The sequence below is a fragment of the Dama dama genome, chromosome 11 (assembly GCF_033118175.1).
Source record: "Dama dama isolate Ldn47 chromosome 11, ASM3311817v1, whole genome shotgun sequence".
Classification (NCBI taxonomy): Eukaryota; Metazoa; Chordata; class Mammalia; order Artiodactyla; family Cervidae; genus Dama; species Dama dama.
In genome coordinates this window covers 101,929,019-101,953,546 of record NC_083691.1, presented here as the reverse complement: position 1 = coordinate 101,953,546, position 24,528 = coordinate 101,929,019, and the positions used below count along the sequence as shown (strand labels likewise).

At 43.1% G+C, this 24,528-nt stretch overlaps 1 protein-coding gene across 3 annotated transcripts in view; it reads left to right on the top strand.

The window, feature by feature from the left end:
- ANAPC1 (anaphase promoting complex subunit 1) overlaps window positions 1–22,198 on the top strand; it is a 99,963-nt gene extending 77,765 nt beyond the window's left edge. For 2 of the 3 annotated variants that reach the window (XM_061156053.1, XM_061156052.1), the window contains exons 40-48: window positions 1,365–1,482; window positions 2,813–2,890; window positions 3,245–3,312; window positions 4,269–4,407; window positions 6,336–6,422; window positions 7,595–7,690; window positions 9,493–9,691; window positions 16,466–16,600; window positions 21,824–22,198. In XM_061156053.1, the coding sequence (XP_061012036.1) occupies window positions 1,365–1,482; window positions 2,813–2,890; window positions 3,245–3,312; window positions 4,269–4,407; window positions 6,336–6,422; window positions 7,595–7,690; window positions 9,493–9,691; window positions 16,466–16,600; window positions 21,824–21,939 (1,036 nt within the window). In that variant the 3' untranslated portion in view covers window positions 21,940–22,198. Of the gene's footprint in view, window positions 1–1,364; window positions 1,483–2,812; window positions 2,891–3,244; window positions 3,313–4,268; window positions 4,408–6,335; window positions 6,423–7,495; window positions 7,691–9,492; window positions 9,692–16,465; window positions 16,601–21,823 lie in introns of those variants that run through there. The other variant, XM_061156054.1, reaches the window with a different exon arrangement.
- Window positions 22,199–24,528: the final 2,330 nt, after the last annotated feature.

Sequence of the window (24,528 nt, the reverse complement as noted above, 5' to 3'; positions counted from 1 at the left end):
AGTAATGAGTAGAACCCTACGCATGGAGAAGCCGTCTGATAACACAGCAGCTCTGACATCCAGGACGCTCTGAGAGCTCATCTGCAGGCAGCCCCAGTGGTCTGCCCGGGAAGGCGCAAGAGAGGGGGGCCCACAGTAACTGAGCCGTCACTCAACTACAGTGTCACGTGCAGCCAGTCACGACGGGAAGACCACCTTCACAGAAGTAGCCTGATGTGAAGTCCAAACTGCACTTTCTTTCTTAAAATTTCTTTGGCCTCACCACACCACATGTGGGATATTAGTTCCCTGACCAGGGATCAAACTCACACCCCCTGCATTGGAAGCACTGAGTGTTAACTGCCAGGGAATCTCTGAGGTCCAAACTTTAATGATAGATGGTGCATAAGAATATTGTTAAATTCGTATAACTCTGATGAGTGGTCTCTTACTTGCAAGTTTAGGGAAGATTGTTTTGAGTTGTTGGAAGTCAGCTTTCGACTAGGGTACAAGGGGGATGGTTAGATAGCATCACCGACTCAGTGGCCATGACTTTGAGCAAACTCCAGGAAACAGTGGAGGACAGAGGAGCCTGGCATCCTGCAGTCCGTGGGGTTGTGAAGAGTCCGACGTGACTTTGCAACTGAGCAACAGTAAGAAAGAGCTGCCCTCACATATGGCGCTGGTCACAGCGTCAGCTGTTTTAGACAGGACAGCTTGGCGATAAGCACCAAGAGCCTCTCTAACTACCACACACCAGTTTTTCTCAGGAGAGAATTTTTGGGTCAAGGGTCGCATGTCTCTAATTTCTTTTTTTAATTAATTGATTTGTTTTACTTTACAACATTGTATCGGTTTTGCCATACACTGACTTGAACCCGCCATGGGTGTACATGTGTTCCCCATCCTGATCCCCCCTCCCGCCTCCCTCCCCATCCCATCCCTCAGGGTCATCCCAGTGCACCAGCCCCGAGCACCCTGTCTCATGCATCGAACCTGGACTGGCGATTCGTTTCACATATGATAATTTACATGTTTCAGTGCTATTCTCCTAAATCATCCCGCCCTCGCCCTCTCCCACAGAGTCCAGAAGACTGTTCTATACATCTGTGTCTCTCTTGCTGTCGCGCATACAGGGTTATCATTACCATCTTTCTAAATTCCATACATATGTGTTAGTATACTGTATTGGTGTTTTTCTTTCTGGCTTACTTCACTCTGTATAATTTATAAAGAGAATTTCTCTATTATGTTTTAATTGAATCTCATCATCGTCCTTTAGGACTTCCGTCCTGGATGGGTATCACTCCGCTCTGATGTGCCTCAGCTCGTAGGCTGCTGTGCTGTCTCCTGTTGTTACGGCCTTTTGTGTTTTCCATAAACAGGTATCACCTCCAGGCTCTCCGGCACCTGTACGTGCTGGCTGCAGAACCCAGACTCCTGGTGCCCGTGGATGTGGACACAAACATGCCCTGCTACGCCCTCTTAGAAGTGACCTATAAGGTAGCTCTCTCCCTCTGTTGCTTTGTTGTTTTTTTTTTTGGCCACTTATCCATCTTTGCACATCAAAGTATTTTGAAAGCATTGTCCTTTAAAAGATGACAACAGTGAGTTGAGTTCTCCTAAAAATTGAAGCCTGCACAGTTAATGTATATCCTGCCAGGCCGTTAAGGCTCATTTATAGCCTTCAGATGTAATAGTTTAGGGGCCGTCAGCCGCTTTTTGGTTTTTAGAGCTTGTATTTTGTAAATGTCCCTGTTACCTTTACATAGCTGAGAGTAGCATTCCAAAAAATGAAGGGAGTTAGAATAATTTTTGGATGTCAGCATAGTGCTTCAGAGTATGTGATGAGAGCTTTGATTTACGTGCATGGATAGATTATAAGTCATTAGATCCGTCCTTCTGGGCTTCTCAAGTGGCTCAGTGGTAAAGAGTTCATCTGGCAATGCAGGAGACATAGGAGACGTGGGGTCGATTCTTGGGTCAGGAAAATCCCCTGGAGAAGGAAATGGCAACCCAGTCCAGTGTTCTTGCCTGGAAAATCCCATGGACAGAGGAGCCTGGCGTCATAAGAGGAGGAGTCCATGGGGTCATAAAGAGTCGGACACGACTGAGCATGCATGCACATCCTCCCTTCAGAAAATTGTTTGGTACCTTCTGAGTATCAGAACTGTGCTAGGGAGTTCCCTGGTGGCCTAGTGGTTAAGATTTTGAGCTTTCACTGCTATGGCATGGGTTTAATCCCTAGTCAGGAAACTGAGATCCCATGAGCCATGTGGTGTGATCAAAACAAACAGGAAAACAAAAAAATAACAAACCCCATAACTGCTAGGTTCTGGGATACAAAGTTGAGGTGACTGTCATTTTCCTTAAGGAATGTCTGTCACTGAAGAGTTAGGCTTGGATTCAGTAAGAGAAGCCTGCGATAATTGGAGGCTTGTGTGGGGCCGGGGGAGCTGACACGTGCTCTTATCCAGCATTCCTGGCAGTTGGGAGGCCATCATGGTAGACACGGCGTTTGGACTGAGATTCGCCAGCCGGGCCGAGCACGTTCCTGGCAGAGAAGATGGTGTGCAGGAAGCCAGAAGCCTCCTGCAAGGGCAGAGGCGCAGGGCTGCTGGCCGGTGGCGCGTGGGCTCGGAGCCCTGGCGGGTGGTGCAGGCCCTGCCAAGGGCGGCAGGGGGCAGCCCCGTCAGACTGGAGTGTCAGAGAGGGCTGTGTGCTGTTGACAGGCTGTCTCCAACCTGCGGGGGAGGGAGAGCATAGAGTGGTGAACGTTGTTTGTACTTTTCCCCTAACTATATAGTAAATGGTGACTCTTCTATTCGTGAAGGGCACTCAGTGGTATGAACAAACCAAAGAAGAATTGATGGCTCCCACCCTTCTTCCAGAACTCCACCTTTTAAAACAGGTGAGTAGGATATGAATAGAGGGATTTATCAAGGGGTAAATTCAACCAGAATAACATAGCATTAAAGATAGCCCAAGAAAAGCCTGTGCGTTCTCACTGTTCTCTAAGAAACGGGCAAGCAGCAGCAGGAGGAATAGTCCTGAGGAAGAGAGAGGGTCACCACTGGGAGCTCTTTACTGAGTGCTGAGGTGGCCTGAGAGATGACTCACGTGTTCACTTGGAAATGGGCGTGTTAACCTCTCGCCATCTCTTTCTAGCCCAGTTTATTCTCATTTTCTCTGAGAAGCATGGCTTTCATGTTATCTACTAACACTTCCCCAGGATTGGATTGACTGTTTACATTTATCTTGGCAGATTAAAGTTAAAGGCCCAAGATACTGGGAACTGCTCATAGATTTAAGCAAGGGAACGCAACACTTGAAGTAAGTGCTTTGAATTTCTCAGATGTGTCTGTGAACGGAATAGAAATATATGGGAAGGTATGAATGATGATAATTATGTGAAATGCTCCTTGTCACCCTTTCATCTCATCCAGGACGATATGTAGCGTGTTGAAGAAGATAGTCTCTCTCTTTGAAAAAGTCCGTAGTAGGAAGTAAAATTTAACATTCAGAAGTCAAACCCTAATTATTAATTCACTGAGAAACTTGAGTGACTTAAATTGGGACAGTCATGGAATTGTATTTTGGAGCAATAATGAAAGATTTAATTTAAGAAAATGAAGCTGATTGATATATCCACAGAGGGAACTTTGTGACAGCTGGTGTTTGGCAGGTCACATCTCCTGTTGCATCTCTCTACCATTTTCTGGTTAGATGGCTCTCATAAAATTAAGATGATGTTTGATTGCTTTTGGTTGGACATGGTCATATGCAGATAATTACTTTGATGAACAGAGTGTGCTAATAATTTTTACACTTCAGTTAGCATGTAAATTAAGTCTTTAAATTCGCATAAAGTTTAACAATTTGTAACAGTTTTTACAGTATCATCCTCATTTCTCTTTCTTCCAGACTGTAAGTAGCTGCTTTTTGTATTATTCTGTCTTTAGATTTGCAGCATCTTTTTCTTTTTGCTGTAAACAAATCAGTAGATATTTAAGGGAATACATATTAGATAAAATATCTCCTTTGAAAGTCATACTTGAGCAAATAGTCAGAATGCCACCTTATTTAATAGGTTCCTTGAATCTTGACACAGAGAAAAGCAGAACTTGATTATGACTTGTAGGGACTGGTTTAGTTTCAACACAATAAATAATCACATAGCAGAAAGTGGTGAAAACTTTATCTCATGTGAACATAGTATTGGGAACTACATTTCCAGGCAACAACTCCCAGTAACACCTCGTATTAAATCCATTCTTGTTTTCTTTCAGGTCCATTCTTTCCAAGGATGGGGTTTTATATGTTAAGCTCAGAGCAGGTCAACTCTCCTACAAAGAAGATCCAATGGGGTGGCAAAGTTTATTGGCCCAGACTGTAGCTAACAGGAACTCTGAAGCTCGGGCCTTCAAGGTAGTGTGACTGGTAAAAACTAAAGGATAGTCTCATCAGAAGAAAAAAAGATTGTAACTAACTGTGATGATGGATGTTAACTAGACTTGTGGTTGTCATTTGTCAGTATATACAGATATCAAATAATTGTTGTACACCTGTAACTAATAAACTGTTATATATCAATTATATCTCAATTAAAACAGAAACCAAAGTTGAACAACGAGAGGGAATAGGTTCAAATCCTACTAGTCCACCCAAAGCATATACTTCTGTCATAACATTTATGGTACTGTTTAGGTAGATCCACTCACTAATCACAGCAGATTATGAAGACTGAATGACCTGGGGCCTGTTGGCTGTTTCATGTGACAGCTGTTATCAAATACAGGCCATCTGCCAGAACTCACAGTCAAAATATATCTTAACGCTAAAAGGAACGTAGCTTAATAGTTAATCCTCAGATCCATTAAGATTTACTTAATTCATGGGAAAAATAAAAAAAATTTTTTTGCAAGGTAGCACTTTTGAGTTCTTATGACTGAGTCTTTATTATAGTTTCCAGAGAATCAATTGAAGTAGTTGACATCAGTGAATTTTGTCACTGAAAATACTGAATTTTGTCAGTATTCAAAAGGATTTTTGGGCAAAGTTTAACTTGAATTTGCACTATTGCTAATTAGCACTAAACCAAAGTGAATGAAAGTGAAAGTCACTCAGCTATGTCTGACTCTTTGCGACCCCATGGACTATACAATCCATGGAATTCTCCAGGCCAGAATACTGGAGTGGATAGCCTTTCCCTTCTCCAGGGGATCTTCCCGACCCAGGAATTGAACTGGGGTCTCCTGCACTGCAGGTGGATTCTTTACCAACTGAACTATCAGGGAAGCCCAATATAAGCCCGATATAAACCAAGGCCCATCTCAAAGACCCTAATCCAGTTTGTAAAGAAAATAGATAAGTTTAGGCTTGAGTTTTCATGGGGCAAGTGTATGAAAATTAAAAGACCATCTCCATTTCCTGCCTGCCGGGAGTTCAGAAGTAAAAATATAAACCTCAGTAGAAAATGGTAAAACCTTCATATTCCATTTTCAGTCTTGAACCTTGAGTGATATTCCTTGTCACCCTTTTTTCCCAATTTTTTTAGTTGTAAAATACACATAACATAAAACATACTGGCTTACCCCCTTTTAAGTGTATAGTTCTTTGGTACAAAGTACATTCGTATCGCTGTGCTGCCATTACCACCATCCATCTCCGAGACTGTCTTTGTCTTGCAGAGCTGCATCTCTGACCCCATTGACACTGACTCCCCATTCCCTTCTCCCCAGCCCCTGGCAGCTACCATTGTACTTTCTGTTTCATGACTCTAGTGACCTTATGACAGCATTTGTCTTTCTGTGAGTGGCTTGTTAGAGTGATAATCTTTTTTGCTTAATCTGTTCAGTAATAACTCTAGTTTCTAGTTTGCCTTTCAGTTAGTTTAAGAAGGAAGGGAAAACCTTTTTGGGGTGACTTCTGTAAGAAACACCTGTTTTTAATCTGCCCTTTGATAAATCAGTAGCTCATGGTAGCTTGTGCAATATATTTCTTAGGAATGACATCCCTTATATGTTTAATCTGAAAGGAAGTAATACAAATGAACTTAAAAAACAGAACCAGACTCAGAGTCTTCAAGAACGCGCTTATGGTTGCCAGTGAGAAAGATAGGAGGAAGGGATAGTGAGGGAGTTTGGGATGGGCATGTACAAAAAAAAGGATAAGTAAGCTGATATTACTAAAAAAGAAAACAAAAACTTTCAACCCAACAGGTTGATGAAGCTCTAGCAGCCTTGGGTATTGTGAAAACATTGTGTGAAAAAAAGTAGATTACAGTTGCGTACAATTTGAGTAGTAATGAAAAGAATCTTTATTATCTCACGTATACTTGTTCTTTATTTTTTTAGCCTGAAACAATTTCCACATTCACTTCTGATCCAGCACTTCTGTCATTTGCTGAATATTTCTGCAAACCAACTGTGAACGTTGGGCAGGTATGTATTATGTGGTTTGCTTAGCTCCAAGACTAGGCTTTGTTTCTATCTGCAGACCACCAAAAAAAATCCAAAATATCCTTATCTGTCTTTGATGACATGCCTTAGGCACATTGAATGATTTTTGTTTGGCAAATACAAGTTTTTCATAGTCTAAAACTATTAAATTCAGTCATTTCCTACCTTAATAGTAGAAACAACTTAAAATTTCCAAGACATTAATTTTGATCACTGGTATTTATGTATTCTTGTAATGATTCTTGTTTCTCTTTATTTTATAACCCTTTTTGTTGGTCATAAAGCTGTTCTCTTCAGGATTCTAAGGGTGCTTGCTAGTAGATTCTTTGATTTATCCATCATCTCAGTTGGCAAGGACTGCATGTGGGAATTTTATGATCTGGGATTGATGGCCTATTGTCTGCAAGTGTGCGTGACCTTGGAAAAATTTTTCAATCTTTTTGAGATGTTGTTTCCTAATTCCTAAAAGTGGGATTATAATATAACCTGCCTTACATTGTTGTTTTGAAAGTAAAATGACAGAACCTTCCTGCCTCTTATTTATTGAATCTTCACTGTGTGTTAGGCACTCTGCTCAGTATTCTTTGTAATTCTTTTCATTCTAACTCTGACCCTGGGGATAGGTACTGCCTGCTGAGGAATACTGCCACTCAGACCTGTCACACACCCGGGGTCATATTGCCAGTAAGGGCTGGGGCCTGTGCTCAGCTGAAGGCCACAGGTCTCTGCTGAAAGCCTGTGCCCGCCCTTGACCCCAGCTGAGCTTGCTGTGTCACCGCCCCAAACCTGCGCTCAGTGCTTCTGCTGCATCTTGGTGGCTGCTGGGCGCCCCTTCTGGATCCTGTTCTCGCCAGCCCACCCCACGGCATAGCTCTGTGATGTCCTGTCTGTTCATTTTACCCAGCTTCTTTCATTCCTCTCCTCCATAGCACTGAGAGCCTTAAGTGTTTCTTGGAACTTAATTTTGATTGTATTTTTATTGGTGTTTAATATTGCATACACTCTGATTTTATAAAGACCTAGCCTTTTTTACCCTTTTATATCATTCACTGCAGAATGTCAGAATGGGCCATCATAGTGACTGTACAGTTGTTCTTTGATTTGATTTCGGAATATACATTGATGTGCTACAAAAAGATTCTGGCTTTCCACAGAAACAGGAGCTTCTGGATCTCTTCTCTTCAGTGCTCTACGAATGTGTGACTCAGGAGACCCCAGAGATGTTACCTGCATACATAGCAATGGATCAGGTATGGTTCAGAAAACCTATTCTAATTCTGATGAGCTTTATCCTGTATTTCAAATAACATGCCAGACAGTACTGTAAGATTCCCTCTATGTCCATGTTTTTAGTTTCTCATTTGCTTTTAGAATCTCAGAAAAGGAATCTCTATCAAAGTTGAAAGCTCTGTATATACCAGAAGCTTAGCGTTTATGATGACAAATGGGCTGTCTTACTCCAAGGATGCCCATTCTCCCCTCTGGCCTCTTCCTCTGACCAGGAGAGCACACTTTCTCCCTTTCACCCCTAGCATCCTCCTGTGGTCTCTTGCCTCCCTCCTGACAAAGCCTTTTCCTGGAAAAGCTTATGCAAGTGAGCAGTTAGTAAACAAACAGTGCCCTGGTGGTGGCAGTAATGTGCCACCTGGTGATTAAGCTCACAGAAGTTACAGTGTCAGCATGTGGGGGTTTCGGGAGCTGGAGTTCATCTTAAAAGTTCTTTTGTGTTATTGTTGCTTTAAATTAAGAGTCTAAAAGGGGTAATGCAGAAGATAATGCTCAACAGCTTTCCTAAAAGATTGAACTTATTTATTTTCTTAGGTTATTAGTAATTGTTGTTTTAATTAATAAGTCCTGTCTGTCTGTTTTGTGACCTGATGGATTGTAGCCTGCTAGGCTCCTCTGTCCATGAGATTTCCCATGTAAGAATACTGGAGTGGGGTGCCATTCTTTCTCCAGGGGATCTTCCTGACCTAGGGGTCGAAATCCCATCTCCTGCATTGGCAAGCATATTCTTTACCACTGAGCCACCTGGGAAGTCCTATTTAGTAATACATATGGCTTTTTAATATTGTCATATCATTGAGACTCAGATTTGCCATTAAATTAAGTCAGTAGTTTTCTAAGTTGGCTAAAATTTACCTGGGAAATCTTAACAATACAGAGCCTCAAGTCCCCTTCCACAGTTACTGAGTCAGAATTTTGAGATTTAAGTCCAGGATATATAGTTTTAAAAAGCTCCAGTGACTATGATATAATGAGTTCATAGATAAGAATTTGGGACTCAGTGTCAAAGGAAGTAATCGCTAATGTAAAAATAATCTCTACTGAAGAGCTGAGTGGGAAAATGCAGGAAGTAATCCCCCAAAACCTGTTTTGCATAACAGTTGTAACCAAAAAGGCCGTTTCCAAAACAACCACGTGGGCCTAGAGCGCCCTTAGCGTCGGGCACCCACCTTTTTGGGTGGTAAGTGTGTGAGGCCCACACTGGTGCTGCCTCTCACAGTGTGTACAGCAGCCCAGTGATGGGGGGCGTTCTTCAGTTCGTGGTTGGGAGTGTGTTCTTTTCTTATGCTCTGAACTTTTTCCTCTTTGCAGTCATGGGCAGGTACCTATAGTGGAACATCCCTCTGGTTGCAGCCATGGTGACTTTGCAGATGGGTCCCAGGAACAGTATTGTCAGTAATACAGGTTTTGCCTTCTGACTCCTGGGATCCCTGACCTGATCACAGACATATCATTGTACCAACTTGGGTTTCCCAGAGGGGACCGGCTGAAGACCTATTGGGTCTTCATTTCTCAGAGCCCTTGAGCCAAGAATGAGCTTCGTTTGCCTTCACCATTTTTTATCTGAAGGCTGTTCATGTTCGTTTTGAACCTAAACCCATTAAAGGGCTTCTCTGTGGGGCAGACTTCATCACACACAGAGCGAGCTCCTCGCTGCCCTTCCTTGATTTCATGACCATATTAAAAAAAATACCCCACTGTACAAATCCGAGGAAGTGACGGATCTTCACTCTTTCAAGTGGATTTCTGTTCTTCTCTCTGCAAGGCTGTAAGAAGACTGGGAAGAAGAGAAATGTCTGAGACATCTGACCTTTGGCAGATAAAGTTGGTGCTGGAGTTTTTCAGCTCCAGAAGCCATCAGGAACGGCTGCAGAACCAGCCTAAGCGAGGGCTTTTTATGAACTCGGAATTCCTCCCTGTTGTCAAATGCACTATTGACAATATTCTGGACCAGTGGCTACAAGGTAAGAACAGCATTGCACCCTTGTGCTTGAAGGCTGCACTGGGTCTCAGGTGTTTCTGTTTTAACCTGTCTTCCTTGGTAAGCAGGTTAAGTCCTAGTACAATCCCAAATGGCTGTCGATGTCATGTTTCTAGTTAGGTGAATTATGCTCTGATTATCTACTCTAACATTTTTTGAGGATAGAAAGTGAGATTTATTTACTTATTTATTTTGGCCACACTGTGTGACATGTAGGATTTTTAGTTCTCCACCCAGGGATCCAGCCTGCGCCCCCAGCATTAGGAGTTCACAGTCTTTGTTTTTGGTTGCACTGGGTCTTTGTTGCTGGTCATGGGCTTTCTCTAGTTGCAGAGAGTGAGGGCTGCTCTTTGTGGCGGTGCTCAGGCTTCTCATTGGGGTGGCTTCTCTTGTTGTGGAGCACGGGCTCTAGGAACACAGGCTGCAGTAGGGCTTAGTAGTTGTGACTCGAGGGCCCTAGGGCGCAGGCTCAGAAGTGGTGGGGGACAGGCTTAGGTGCTCCACAGCTGTGGAATCTGCCCGGACCAGGGAGCGAACCCATGACCCCTGCATGGGCAGGTGGATTCCTAGCCACCGAGCCTCCAGGGGAGTCCGGGAGCTGGAAGCCTTAACCACTGGACAGCCAGGGAAGTCCTGACTTCTTTAACAGATGTATTTAGCTCTGCTCTGTAAGCCATGGAGGGAATATATATGTAGCATTTTAAATGCCTCTTGACACTTAGAAACTTGTTTCATCTTTTCCAGCATCAGATTGTCTTTCTTTCCAGTGCCTCTCTCTCCTGTTTCTTAAAGGTGTGGTGTGTCACCTACCTGACCCCATTTTTTCTGCCTCCATCCCGTGTACACTGAAAACCTGATGATTGTTTTATCAGTTCCGTGAGTCAGTCCGTGAGGACCTGGGACTTCATGGAGCTGGTTTTCTGTCAGTAGAAGCTCTGCCTTGTGATTACAGGGAGAGTGTGAAGTTACTCCTGACAGTGTAGAAGTGATTATGGAGGCAAGTGATGGGGCCTTTTGATGTGTGGAAAGCTGTCTAATATGTGATATATGCCTGAAATCCATTTTTAGGAGTTAACTCCTTAATCTTTTTATTCTTTTCAGTTCTGATGCTTCCAAAATGTATTGGACAGCAACTTGCTTTGAGTAAATTCTAACCCTCATAATACCAGTAGTAACAGCTTTTGTTTCTATTAAGTTGTTAGTAAGCGGTAGAACCTAGGAATTTGACTATGATTATGTTTGAAGCTGTCTACCTGTTCACTGCACCTGGTTGAGGCTCCTCTGCCTGCCCCGCCCCCAGCCCTGGGGTGACTTGTTTCTCCAAGGTCCCAGCTGCTCTCGCTTTTTCTCTATTTTATTTAGACAGGAGATGGAAATGAGGGGGAAGGGAAAGAAAGTTAGCTTGAGCCTGTCTTCACCCAGCTGTAGAGTCAGGGTAAGTTCTGTCCAGTTACTGGAGGTCAGGGTCAAACGGGTGCAAAGCGGTAAGAAGAAGGATGTGCACGAGAGCGGGGGAATGCCCGCCAGGGCCCCAGGGCAGAGGAGGGGTGAGGGGGAGTGGACAGGGTGGGGCAGTGGGTTTGGCAAACACCAGAGGAGCCCCTGGCTCCCATTTCCCATCCGTCCCCATCTCTCCTCCCACATTAACACACAAGCTGTTTCTTTAAAAAAAAGTTTCTGAAAAAATTTAATTGCAAGCCAGATTGTGAATGACATATATGCTGCTGCTTCCTTGCTTCAGTCATGTCCAACTCCGTGCAGCCCTCTGGACTGTACTATGCCAGGCTCCTCTGTGCATGGGATTCTCCAGGCAAGAATTCTGGAGTGGGTTGCCATTTTCTCCTTCAGGGGATCTTCCTGAGCCCGGGATCGAATCTGGGTCTCCTGCATTGCAGATGGAGTCTTTACCACTGAGCCACCAGGGAAGCCTGAGGGATATATATATGGAAAACAGCAATTTCAAAGTCCCTGTGTTTAACACCTGCATCTGCTCTGTGATTCCCTCTTGGGATTTGAAAGGTCATAAAGTTTCAGAACGGAGAAGGCAGTGGCACCCCACTCCAGTACTCTTGCCTGGAAAATCCCATGGACGGAGGAGCCTGGTGGGCTGCAGTCCATGGGGTCGCTAAGAGTCAGACACGACTGAGCGACTTCCCTTTTACTTTTCACTTTCATGCATTGGAGAAGGAAATGGCAACCCACTCCAGTGTTCTTGCCTGGAGAATCCCAGGCACGGGGGAGCCTGGTGGGCTTCCGTCTATGGGGTCGCACAGAGTCGGACACGACTGAAGTGACTTAGCAGCAGCAGCAAAGTTTCAGAATTTCTAAAAATTTGATAATCATTTAGTTCTCATGTTTGGGGAAAAATACCTGTTGTTTTATAGATGTTGCTGTTCTGGTTTTATTCAGTTTCGTGTTTGTTCACCCATAACAAGCCCTTGCTGTTGATAAGAAATGAGTCCCCAAACCTTTGCATATTCTCTGACATGCATGTGTCATATAATGTAGTGAGGCTCTGGCAGTGACTAGGCTCTCTAAAACAGCCCTGAATTGCTTTCTCCTCCCTCCTTGTTAGGGTGACTTACAGTTAGGGTGGTTTACAGTGTTGTTCTGAGCCTTCACCAGATTTGGCTTGCCACTCTGATTGCCAGCAATGTGTATTTATTTATTTATTTTAATTGAAAAAGGACCGTCACTTAAAAAAACTCTTTGGTATGTGGTCTCCTCTCAGGGATACTGGCAGCTTCGGGGTGGAGAACAGTAAATTAAATGAAGGTGCAGGGGTTGTGCAGCAGTGCTGGGAAATGTCATTTGTGTTTGTGTCTCAGTGAATCACAAGTGACCCATGGACTTTTAGGGCGGGCAGGAGGAGAAGGGGATGACAGAGGATGAGATGGCTGGATGGCATCACCGACTCAATGGACATGGGTTTGGGTGGACTCTGGGAGTTGGTGATGGACAGGGAGGCCTGGCCTGCTGCGGTTCACGGGGTCACAAAGAGTCGGACACGACTGAGCGACTGAACTGAACTAGTAACATAAACTAGTGTAGCAGATTGATCATATTTTGTTGATGTCTTATGATTTATCTCAATTAGATTTTAATCTTGAGCAAAAAAATTGGGTTTAAAGTTTAAGAACTTAAACATTTTATTTACTTTTACATTTTATTATGGAAAAATTTAAAGCATAAGGCAAAGTGAACATAATAGTATCATAAACCCCATCAGGCAGCTTCAACAGTGTCCACATTCTGCCATTCTTACATTCTCTGTAACTTTACCCATTGCCGTGCTATTATTTTCCGAATTGTGCCATTTTACATTCCTGCCAGCAGTGGGATGCATTGCAGATTTTGGCATTATGAGTCTAATTTTAGACAGTCTACTGAATATGTAGTGGTGTCTGATTGTAGTTTTAACTTGCATGTCTGTGATGACTCATCATGCTAGTTATTTTTGTATGTGTTTATTTGTTACTCATATATCCTTTGCAGAATGTCTTTTCAAACCTTTATTGTTGCTGTTATTTAGCACTAAGCTGTGTCAGACTCTGGTGAAACCCCATGGACTGTATGTAGCTTGTCAGGCTCCTCTGTCCGTGGGGTACTCCAGGCAAGAATACTGGAGTGGGTTGCCATTTTCTTTCTGCAGGGATCTTCTCAACCCAGGGCTCAGACCTGCATCTCCTGCATCGGCAAGTGGATTCTCTACTGCTGAGCCACCAGGGGAACTTTGAAACCTTTACCCATGTTTAAAATTGGCTGTCTTTTGATTATTGAGTTGGAGGAGTTTTTACATATTGTGGCTGAAAGTTCTTTGTCAGATGTTTTGCAGTGATATTCTCCTACTTTATGCCTGGCCTATTTTTTCCACAGTGTTTTTTGATAAACAGAAGTTTTAAATTTTGATGAAGTCAAATTTATCAGTTTGTTTTACGGTTATTACTCTCTGGGTGTTAAGAAATCTTTCCTATTCTAGGTCATGGAGATTTTTTTTAAGTTTAATATTAAAAGCTCTGTAGTTTGATTTTTTATATTTAGATCTATGATTTGTCTCAAACTGATTTTTTTTACATGGTGTGAGATACGAGTTGTCCTTTTTTCTTTTTTTTAAACTTTTAATATGGTTTCAGGACCATTTGTGCAAATGACTTTTTTTCTCATTGAGTTGCTTTGGGGCCTTTGTTGAAAATCAGTGGACTATGTAAGTGTGAGTCTGTTTCTGGACTCAGTTCTGTACCATTGATCCGTTTGTCTTTTTGCCAGACACCCCCTGAATTACTGTAGGTTTAGAGTTAAATTTTGAAATTTGTAGTGTAAATCTTCCTGCTAAAGCAGCATTGAGAAGGAAATTCATAGCACTAAATGCTTACATTGAGAAAGTCTCACATCACTAATCTGAGAGTTCTTACTTCAAGAAATTAGAAAAAGAAAAGCAAAATAAGCCCAAAGCAAGCATTTAAGAGCAGGAATCAATGAAATTGAAAACAGAAAAACAACAGAGAAAATCAGTGAAACAGAAAGCCAGTAGGCGTGAGAAAGTCCTTGTCAGGGAGCTGAGCTGCTGCGTTCTCTCTTGCCTCTCCGGAGAAGCTGCCAGAGCAGAGTCTCTCTGGCTTCCTTTATCAAGCCTTGTGTTGCCGCCCAAATGTCCCCACCTCCCACCAGACTGACCTCCTCCTGTTAGGTCCAGTGGGCTTCTGGTAGTGTTCCTGGTATTCCATCTCGTTCTTAAGGAAGGTGATCTTTCTTGACTTTCGAGATAGCTCGCTTTCCCATTTCCCAATTGTTAAAAAACAAACAAACAGAAAAGCTCTGACCATTCTTTCTGTTTCATCCCTGTTTCACTGGCTTTCCTTCCTTGCCTTTTTGGGAGTATTGTTGCCTCCTCCTCCCTCTCCTCATCTTTTCTGTGGTAGCCAATCCATTACCTTAGCCTTTCATTCCTAACTCCTAAACATCTCGTGAATCTGTCCACATTTTGCCACTTCTGTCCTAGAACAGTGATGTGTTCTCGCCTGGACGAAGATGGTTGAAGCCTCCTGCACATCTTCCTGCTTTTTACTCTCATCTCCCTCTCACCATCTCTAGTCAGCTGACAGTGGTCTTCCAAAGAGTAAATGGATCTAACTCTCTTGCTTAAAACCTTGCAAAGGCTGCTGATTCAGTTGTGAAAAAAATCTTTATCATTTGGCCACCAGGCCCTGTATGACCAGCAAGACCTCTCTCTCTCTCCACATCCTCTTTTTTGTACCGCCCGCTCCTCATAAACTCTACTCAGGCCCCCCGCTCCCTTCCACTTCCCCGAAAGCACAGAGCTCTTTCTCAGCACAGGACTGCTTCCCATCCCGAGAACCTTTTCCTCTCGTTCTCTGCCTGCCCAACTCATGCTCATTCTCACAGCTTCCATGTAAATATGCCCCTTCCTCCCAGGCCTTCTGTGACCACACTGCCTCAGGCAACTTTCCTGCCATTTTTACTTCTCTCTTTCTCTCTCTCAGCCTTTTTCTCTGTATCAGAATTTCTTTATCTGCAAGTAGCAGCAGGCCTGACTCAGCTTAGCTCGAAAAATGTTGTTTAGTCACTTGAGTTGTGTCTGACTCTTTGCGACCCTGTGGACTGTAGCCCACCAGGCTCCTCTATCCATGGGGTTTCGCAGGCAAAAATACTGGAGTATGTTGCCATTTCCTTCTGCAGGGGATCTTCCTGACCCAGGGACTGAACCCACGTTTCCTGCATTGGCAGGCGGATTCTTACCGCTGAGCCACCAGAGAGGCCCAGCTCAAGCAGTAGGACACATACAAACTTGTGTAACTGGCAGTCCACAGTGACTGTAGGCTGAAGGGACGTGTTACTCCAGTAGCTCCAGCTCCATCTCTGTGAGGTTCCATCAGTTATGCTCTGTGCCGTGGCTTTATCCTCAGAGTACTTTTTTCTGATGGTAGAACAGTAACAGTTCTTTGTCACAAGCTCAGTATTTTGCTTAGAGGAAGAATAGAGTTGCTTCTAGGAGCTTTGCCATAAGAACGAAGAAATTTGTTTCCTGCAAGCCTCTAGCAGACATGTTGTCAAGCATCTCCTTGTGTCTCTGAACTGAAACTCATGCACGTTCTTGATCACTCCTGAGGGCAGAGTGCCACTCTCCCTGAATGTCTGTCTGCCTGTCCCTGGCCCGGTCGCTGTGTTGGGGAGTGGGGCTGCCTGGGTAGCCCCAGACCCGTGGTTCTCACAGCATGGGTTCTGGAACAGCAGCAGCAGGGTCGCTTGGGAGCTTGCTGGAAACACAGTTTCCCTGGCCCCATCCCGGAGATTGTTGGGGTCCACTCATCTGTATTTTAATCAGTCCTCCAGGTGATTCTGATGCCTGTTAAAGTTTGAGAACCTCTGACCAAGACGAATCAGGATCCAGTCCCCTCACGTGTGAGCGAGGAGGGAAAGGTGGTAGGACGGGTGTGTGGGAAGATGGCCATGGTGATGACCGTGGTGACCACTGCACCTCGATGGCACTCATCCTGATCTGTGATTGGCATCTGTGTGATGTTAGGTCTATAATATCTCTGTCCCCCACAACACTCTAAACTCTGCAGTGATGGGCACTCTGGCTGGTTTACCACAGTGACGTTAATGCCCAGCATGGGAACTGTCTGATATATGGTAGGTGCTCAGTGAGCTCTTGATGAGAAAATAATAAAGGATTCGTTCCTTGTGCCTCTCAGTTGTGAATCAGTTGGTTCTGTCCCATGTGTGCCCCTTTCAGCTGGAGGTGACAGGTGTGTGCACGCCTACCTCAACGGGCAACCCTGCGAGGAGCCGCAGCTGAGCATGCTGGCCTGCTTCCTGGTCTACCACGCGGTGCCGGCCCCCCAGCGCCTGCCGTCTGCCGGCCTGGAAGGTAACTGCCTCCGGGCCCTCCCTCATCCCTGTGTTACCCCCAGGGGGGCTCCTGCTGCGGTATTTCCTCTGGTTAGACTTGTGCCTTCATTCCTGTTTGGGTGTTATTGTTGAGAATTTTTTCCTGGAGAACAAAACCAAAAATCTCTAATGAAAACTACCTGAGCTTTCCATATGCATAAACCTTTATTTCCATTCAGAAGAGGACAGATTCTTCACAGGGCCCCAAGTACTGGTATATACTAATAAACTAACATTCTTATCGTTCGTCTCTGTTAATTGACTTTAACTAGTTTTTTTTCTTTATTTTCTGGGTTTTCAGTTTATGTTTTTAAAAAACACATAATATTAATTTCTAATACTATAAAACTTTGAAACGATAGCAGTCTAATTTTGTATGTATTTGAATATTTCCGTAACAGAGTTTGAAGTTTTAGCATCTGACTGTATTTCAGACTGTAGAATCAGATACAAAATCTGTCCATTTAATCATTTAAAGTGTAATGACATTATTGATTTCTGGCTGTCTTGAAAACCTCAGAAAAAAAGGCACTATTTAGAGACCTCTAGTTGTGGCCACAGTGGAATTGCTTGTATTAGACAGACTCTTCCACACACAAACAGCGAATATAGAAGTGGACATCTTCATGAAGCCTACAGGACATTGGTGGCAGCCCTCCTAGCTGGACTTGACTGCGGAAGGAGAATCCCCGAGAGAAGGGAAGCATTTGAGGAGCTCCATACTGACTCTGGCATTCTCCCAAAGGCACTTGTCAACTCATTAAAGGAAGTAGAGACCCAGAAAAAAGCAGCAGTGCTGCTGGGCAGAGGAGCTGGAGGTTGAATTAATGGTTTTCCAGCCCTGGAACTTAGGGAGCAAAATCCCAGATAGGAGGGAACCATAGGAATAATAACTCAATAATAATAACTGGGTGCTCTCTTCCCTTGAGGCGTTTATCAAACCTTCCCGGCACGTGCATAGGGTAAAACTTCAGAAAACATAGCAGAAACCAGGACGCTAGAAATGTGAGCCGCGATTTAAGCAACAGTGTAGTGCCGAGGAAGCAAAGGGCAGTGCTCACAGTCTGCAAGGTGGAGCGGCTCTGGTAAGCCTCCCAGCCGCCCCGGTGGGGCAAAGCAGGGCCAACCCTAGATGACAGGTGGGACTGGGACAGACCAGACCTAAGACTAGTCTAGAGCAGAACTGAGGAGATCTGTTTGCAGGCTCCCTCCCTAATGGGAGGAAGAGTAACCTCTACATGAGGAAGAAAACTGTAATGTTTAATTCACAGTGTCGGTGCTGAATCACAGTGAAAAGACATAAGAGGAAAAGGGGTAATATAGAAACAGACTTGAATGTGATCCAAATATTGGAATTATCAGTCTTAGATGACTCCAGTGTCTGGAGTTACTATGACTAATATTTCCAAGAAAATAGAGGAAAAGATGAACAGTTTCACCAGAAATCTGGAATCAGTAAGAAAGAGTTAAAGGGAATTCTAGAGCTGAAAAATATAACTAAAATTAATAATTCAGTATGTAGAGAATTGCCTGGCAGTCCAGTGGTTGCCCATGGCCCAGGTTCAGTCTCTGGTTGACGAACAGATTCCAAACGCCATGCCAACAGGGCGAAAAAAAAAATTCATTATGTAGATTAGTTAGCATATTAGACATAGCAGATAAATGAACCATAAGACAGGTGTGTAGAAAATAAATAGATTGAAGCACACAGAGAAAAATGAGTATCAGATTCAGAAAAGAGAGTAAGAGACATTTGAAGTAAGTGAAGTCAAACATGCATGTAGTTAAGACCCCACAATGAGGAGAGAGAAAATGAGATAGAAGCAATATTTGAAGAGACAGAGGCTAAGAATTTTGAAAAATGGATGAAGGACCCCCTTTGCAAGATAAATGCGAGGAAAACCACACCTAGTTGCAGAATAGTCAAAGCTACTAAACAGAGAAAAAAATTTTAAAGCGTAGACTTCCTTTTTCATCCAGGATGGAGTAACAGAGATCTGTACTATACCACCTGAAACAAAAAGACAAAAAGGTGGAAAATCCTGGACACTGCATATGAATCAATGGCTTTTGTATCAGGCAGTGAAGAAGAGTGATCCCTAAGAGATGAGGAACAATGAGATTAGCTCTGTGATTGCCCCAGCTAATCGCCTTGACAGTTTCCAGACTGGGGGCGGGGGGCGCCGGGGGGGCAGGGAGAGGGAACCCAGGAAGGACCTGGAAGACTCCTAGAGCTGAGGTGATGAAGTTGAGAATGCAGGGAGCCAGAGGAACTAGAGTTTACATGATGGAGTGCCAGAGAGGAAAGAGCGGCACACAGATAATGCCAGACACCTGCAGACGGTCCCCCTCCAATATTAGGAGCGTCTTTATTGCTCAGCACGTGCATGTGAAGAAATTTCCCGAGGCTGAGGGAAGAACTGTCCAGATGGATTAGAGGGCACATTCTCAGTTTATGCAGATTCAGAAACAGTGGAAACAGTGACAGATTTTTTTTCTTGGACTCCAAAAACCACTGCTGATGATGACTGCAGCCACAAAATTAGAAGATGCTTGCTTCTTGGAAGGAAAGCTATGACAAACCTAGATAGCGTATTAAAAAGCAGAAACATCACTTTGCTGACAGAGGTGCATATAGTCAAAGGTATGGTTTTTCGAGCAGTCGTGTATGGATGTGAGAGTTGGATCATAAAGAAGTCTGAGCACTGAAGAATTGATGCTTTTGAATTGTGGTGCTGGAGAAGACTCTTGAGAGTCCCTTGGATAGCACGGAGATCAAGCCAGTCAATCCTAAAGGAAATCAACCCTGAATATTCATTGGAAGGACTGATCCTGAAACTGAAACTCCAGTACTTTTTCCACCTGATGAAAAGAGCCAACTCATTGGAAAAGACCCTGATGCTGGGGAAGATTGAGAGCTGGAGGACAAGGGGCTGACAGGGTGAGATGGTTGGATGGCATCACCAACGCAATGGACATAAGTTTGGGCAAACTCGGAGATGGTGAAGGACAGGGAAGCCTGGCGTGCTGTAGTCCATAGGGTCTCGGGGAATCAGACCTAATTTAGCGACTGAACAGGAACAGTACCTGTTCCCACCACTTCACAATTCAAGGGGCCTTACTCAGGAACATCTTGCCTCAATAATGGGAAATATTTAGCCTTAAACTAAACAGAGTTCTAATCCCACCTAAAAAATATTAAAAGCACAACACAAAAGGATTAAACTTTTTTCAAGTAATGTGACTGCATTCAGGAACAAAGCTCAAGAATACAGAAACGTGAAAACATCCAGCACCCAGCAAGGTAAAATTCTTTGATGTCTGCCATACAAAGGGACAGGAAAACAACTTATAATGAAAGAGGTGAGAAATCAGTGGATGTTCGTTAGCAGACAAGGACATTGAAACAGTTATTATAACTCTGTTCCATACTTCAAAACATTAAGAGATATAGAAGATATAAAAATAATCTAATTGAACTTTTAGAGGTGAGAACTATACTCTGAGGAGAAAAATACACTGAATTGGATTGATGGCAGATTAGACATTGCAGAATAAAATAATTGTGAGTTTGAAGACACAGCATTAGAAACTATGCAAAGTGAAATGCAAAAAGAAAAAAATTTGTAAAAAAGGAACAGAGCATTAAAAATGGAGGAAGAAATTCTGGTACTTCAAGTACCCAATTTACAAGAGATTGAAGTCCCTGAAGAGAAAAATGGGGGAGAGGGACAGAAAAAAATACTTGATGAAATAACAGCTGCAAAGTTTCCAAGTTTGGTGAAAACTGTTTCAAGAAGTCCAATGAATCCAAAGTCTGAGAAACAAAGAAAGCTAAGGTATATAATAAGCAAATTGTCCCCCCAAAAATCTTAAAAGCAGCCAGAGGAAAAGAGCATGTTACAGAGAAACAAAAATAAGAGTGCATATTTTTCATAGGAATCATTGCCAGTGATAAGTTAATGGAGTAACGTCTGTAAAGAACTCAAAAACACTATACCCAGCAAAAATATCTTTTTAAATAAAAAAACAAGACCACAGAAGCTGAAAGAAATCATAACCAGCAGACCTACACTGCTGGAAATGTTATAGTAAGTCCTTTAGACAGAAGGAAAATAATATCAGATGGAAATATGGATCTACACAAAGGAATGAAGAGCAAAAAATGGTAACTACATGGGTATATACGTAAAGTTTGTTTCTTTTAAACTACTTTAAAAAAAAAAAAGACAACTGACTCATAAAAATGATAACAATGTACTACAGTGGTGTTTGTAAATTCTGAAAAGTCATATGTATAATAATAGAACAAAGACTGGATGGGAGGAAATGGAAGTATAGCCATAAGGCTCTTACATTACCTGTGAATAGGTGTAATCTCACTTGAAGGTAATCTGCGGTAAAGATAATACTATAAATCAAAAAGCAACCACTAAAAATAAGAAAACAGAGCTAGTGAGCAACAGAGGAGCTATAGTGGAGTCATAGAAAGTACTCAGTCCAAAAGAGGAAAAGGGGGACAGAAGACAGAGAGCAAATAGAAAACAAATACCAAGGTGATAGGTTTCAACCTAGCCATAGTGATGGTCACATTAAGTCTGCATGGTCTGTTAGATTCCATAGTGTATCAGAACATTGGAGGTGTTTTCATAGCTCTTATGCATTTGTTCTCTGTCCTTGGTTTTAATGAGGTCTTAGGAAATCTGTTGATGTTTATTTGCTAAGTTATATCTGACTCTTTGTGACCTTGGACTGTAGCCCACCAGGCCCCTCTTGTCCATGGGGATTTACAAGCAAGAATGCTAGAACAGGTTGCCATTTCCTTCTCCAGGGGATCTTCCTAATTCAGGGCTTGAACCCGCGTCTCCTGCATTGGCAGGTAGATTCCTTACCTCTGAGGCACCAGGCGCTGGGCATATTTATTAATTATATTTAAATATATGTGTATATAGATGGTATTGATTGTTTCACATAGAGTTATAAGTCAGTTTCAGAAGTACAGAATGGAACAAATTAAAGTTTCATATCAAATCATCTCCTAGAGTGCATGAGGGAAATCTGTAAGGTAAGTAGTGTCTTTTAGGAGTTGTTTTCAAAGAGAAGAATACCAACTTTAAAAGTGATTGTGTGTCTGAAGCTTCCTTGAAAGAGGCTGAATTTGTTGAGTGATATGTGACCCTTCCCTTCCATTCCATTTCTTCAGGGAGCACAAGCTTTGCAGAACTCCTCTTCAGATTTAAACAGCTGAAGATGCCAGTGCGGGCCTTGCTGAGATTGGCTCCTCTGCTGCTTGGAAACCCACAGCCAATGGTTATGTGATCATGGCTGGTGGTAAGCCTACCCTGAAGCATGACTTCTCCACAAAAAACGTGACCAAACGACAAAGCTAAAGAAACCTTTCTAAGTTTTATAATATAGCTGGGGGAAATGAGCTGCACAGACCTCAATGTATTTTAAAAATCCAAGTGTTTCAAATATCCCAGAGATTCTGTTGCTGTTGGCATTAACGTGATAGGATATATAAAAATGAGTTGAAATTTTACTTTTGTAAATAAAATGTTTTGGTTTGTTTTCAAAACTCTTGATGATTAAGATTTTTCAGAGTAGAGCAGTCGGCACTGGGGTGTATAATAGTTTTTGGAATCTTTCAGCTCTGGTGATTCAGGTGAAGTGGCTTTATGCTCAGGAATGCAGTTTTTTGCAGGGGGCATTACAGAGATGTTCACTTTTTTAAAATTTATTTTTAATTGGAGGATAATTGCTTTACGATATCCTGTTGGCTTCTACCATACAACAGTGTGAATCAGCTATAAGTGTACATATGTCCCCTCCATCTTGAACCTCCCTCCACCCTCGCCCCACCCCATCCCTCTAGGTTGTCACTGAGCATTGCGTTGAGCTTCCTGTGTTACACAGTAACTTTCCATTAGCTATCTGTTTTACATATGGTAATGTATTTTTTTTTAATGTATTTGTTTTCTAAAAAGCTCTGTTACTATATAATTTTACTTTTTGCAGCAACAAAGGGCTTTTAGCATTTCCTAGGGTGTCACCATTGTCTAAAGCAAGTTTGTTCATCCTGTGACCGTGCCGTAGCATGATGGATCATCTCAAACGGGAGATTTATACCCTAGTAAAGAACTGTCCAGCATGAAGCCTGCTCTAAACAGAGAAAATGCAAAGTTCTCACCACAGAGACGTCTTCAGAAATTGTATTTTAAAATAAAAGATAGTTCATTTCCACCCAGGATTTAGAGAATGTACACCCAACATCAAGTTTTTGGACTAGATGATAAGGAACGGTATTTGTATAAGATGTCTTCAGCTTCAGGTTTCTGGACGAAGAAGAAGATGACTTCCTGTTGTCTAGATTCTGAGGTGTCTTCTGCCTCCTTAAATGGCCAGCGGGACCTTAAACTAGTCAAAGCTGCAAGGTCTGTCTTGTGATTTCACGTTTCCACGTGCTGAATTGTGAGATTCTGCAGTTAATTTTAAAAGTGAAAATTAATGCAAATAGAAATGTTTCCACTGAGATTTTGATAAGAACCCAAATGGTGTTTGCTCCTTGCATCCCAAAAGTGTGCACAGTGGTTCTATTCAGACCTTTACTATCTTACCCTAATGTGTGAATCATGGGTGAAGTGGCTGATTGAGAGGACAAAATGTGCTTCCTTCACATTTAAAAGAGTTTTTCTTCTAATTAAAAATAAAATTTAAAAGAGGTAAATTATGAAAATTCCATTTGAGCCGGGACCTAAAGAAGTCAGTACTGGGCAGCTATTGGTGTCTTCACTCTCAATCCTTTGCAACTTGTAAGCTTTTCTCTGATTGAAGAATGACTTGAGTTACTTACGAATTGTCATGTAGAAGGAGAACGGTCATTAGAATGTTGTCAGCAGAAGCAATGATCAGGCTTTATCAGGGATTCAGCAGGCTGGAAGGTTGCAGTCTGGAAACAGCATTATCTTTATATTTCAGGCCTCCTGAGGAGACAGAGGATGTTCTGAACAGTTGACTCCTGAGTAAGCATGCTTGACTCATTGGAGAAGTCAATGCCAGCTGTTCATGGGCTCTCCAAAAATCTTAAGAGTATAACTCACCATCCAGGACATTTTAGCCTCCTCATAGTCGTGGAGGAGGAAGAGCTGGAGAAAAATGCTTCTGGTACCGAGTGGGCCCAGAAGTGGCCCCTGTCACTTCCTGCTACTGCATGTTGGCGGGAAGTAAATTCCTCCACCTCATTAACTGCTCTCTCACAAAGGGGAGATCCAGACCCTAGTGCGTCTTGGTGATGTCTGTCATTATGTGGTTCCTCACTCGCTGCTAGTTCCCTCCATCCATCTCTGGTCACACAGGTGGAAATGTGTGGCATTGCCTCCATAGATGGATGTAATTAAAGAAACAGTACATTAATACTGTTTCCCTGATGGATGCTGACATCTGTGCTCCTACCTCGAACATCTTACAAAGCAGTGAAGGCATGAACTTGTGGGCAGCTCTGAGGCATGGTCACCAGGCCTGAGCAGGAACACCAGTGGTGGAAGCCTTACAGAGCTTCTGAGCGCTGCTCAATCTTCCTTGAGTAAGGCCAGTTCTCACCCTTTGCCTGGAAACCAGCCGACTTCACAGCTTCCTGAGAGGGGCATGTCCCAGCTTAGGGGACCTCCTGACATCCTAGAAGAGGCAAGAAGGGGGCGGGACTTGCATCTCTCAGCCTGGTGGTGGTGTGAGGCTGGTGAACTAGCTGTGCAGATGGAGCCCCTGGGTGTGGGAGCCGAGATCGGGGTTGGAAACCAGAGCCATGGAGTTGAGACAGGAATTGTTAGAGAAAGGGACGTGTTAGGACTCCAAGGGATGCATGTGCCAAACCCATCCTGAGTGGGGCAGCCAGGAGGCATCACTGGGAGC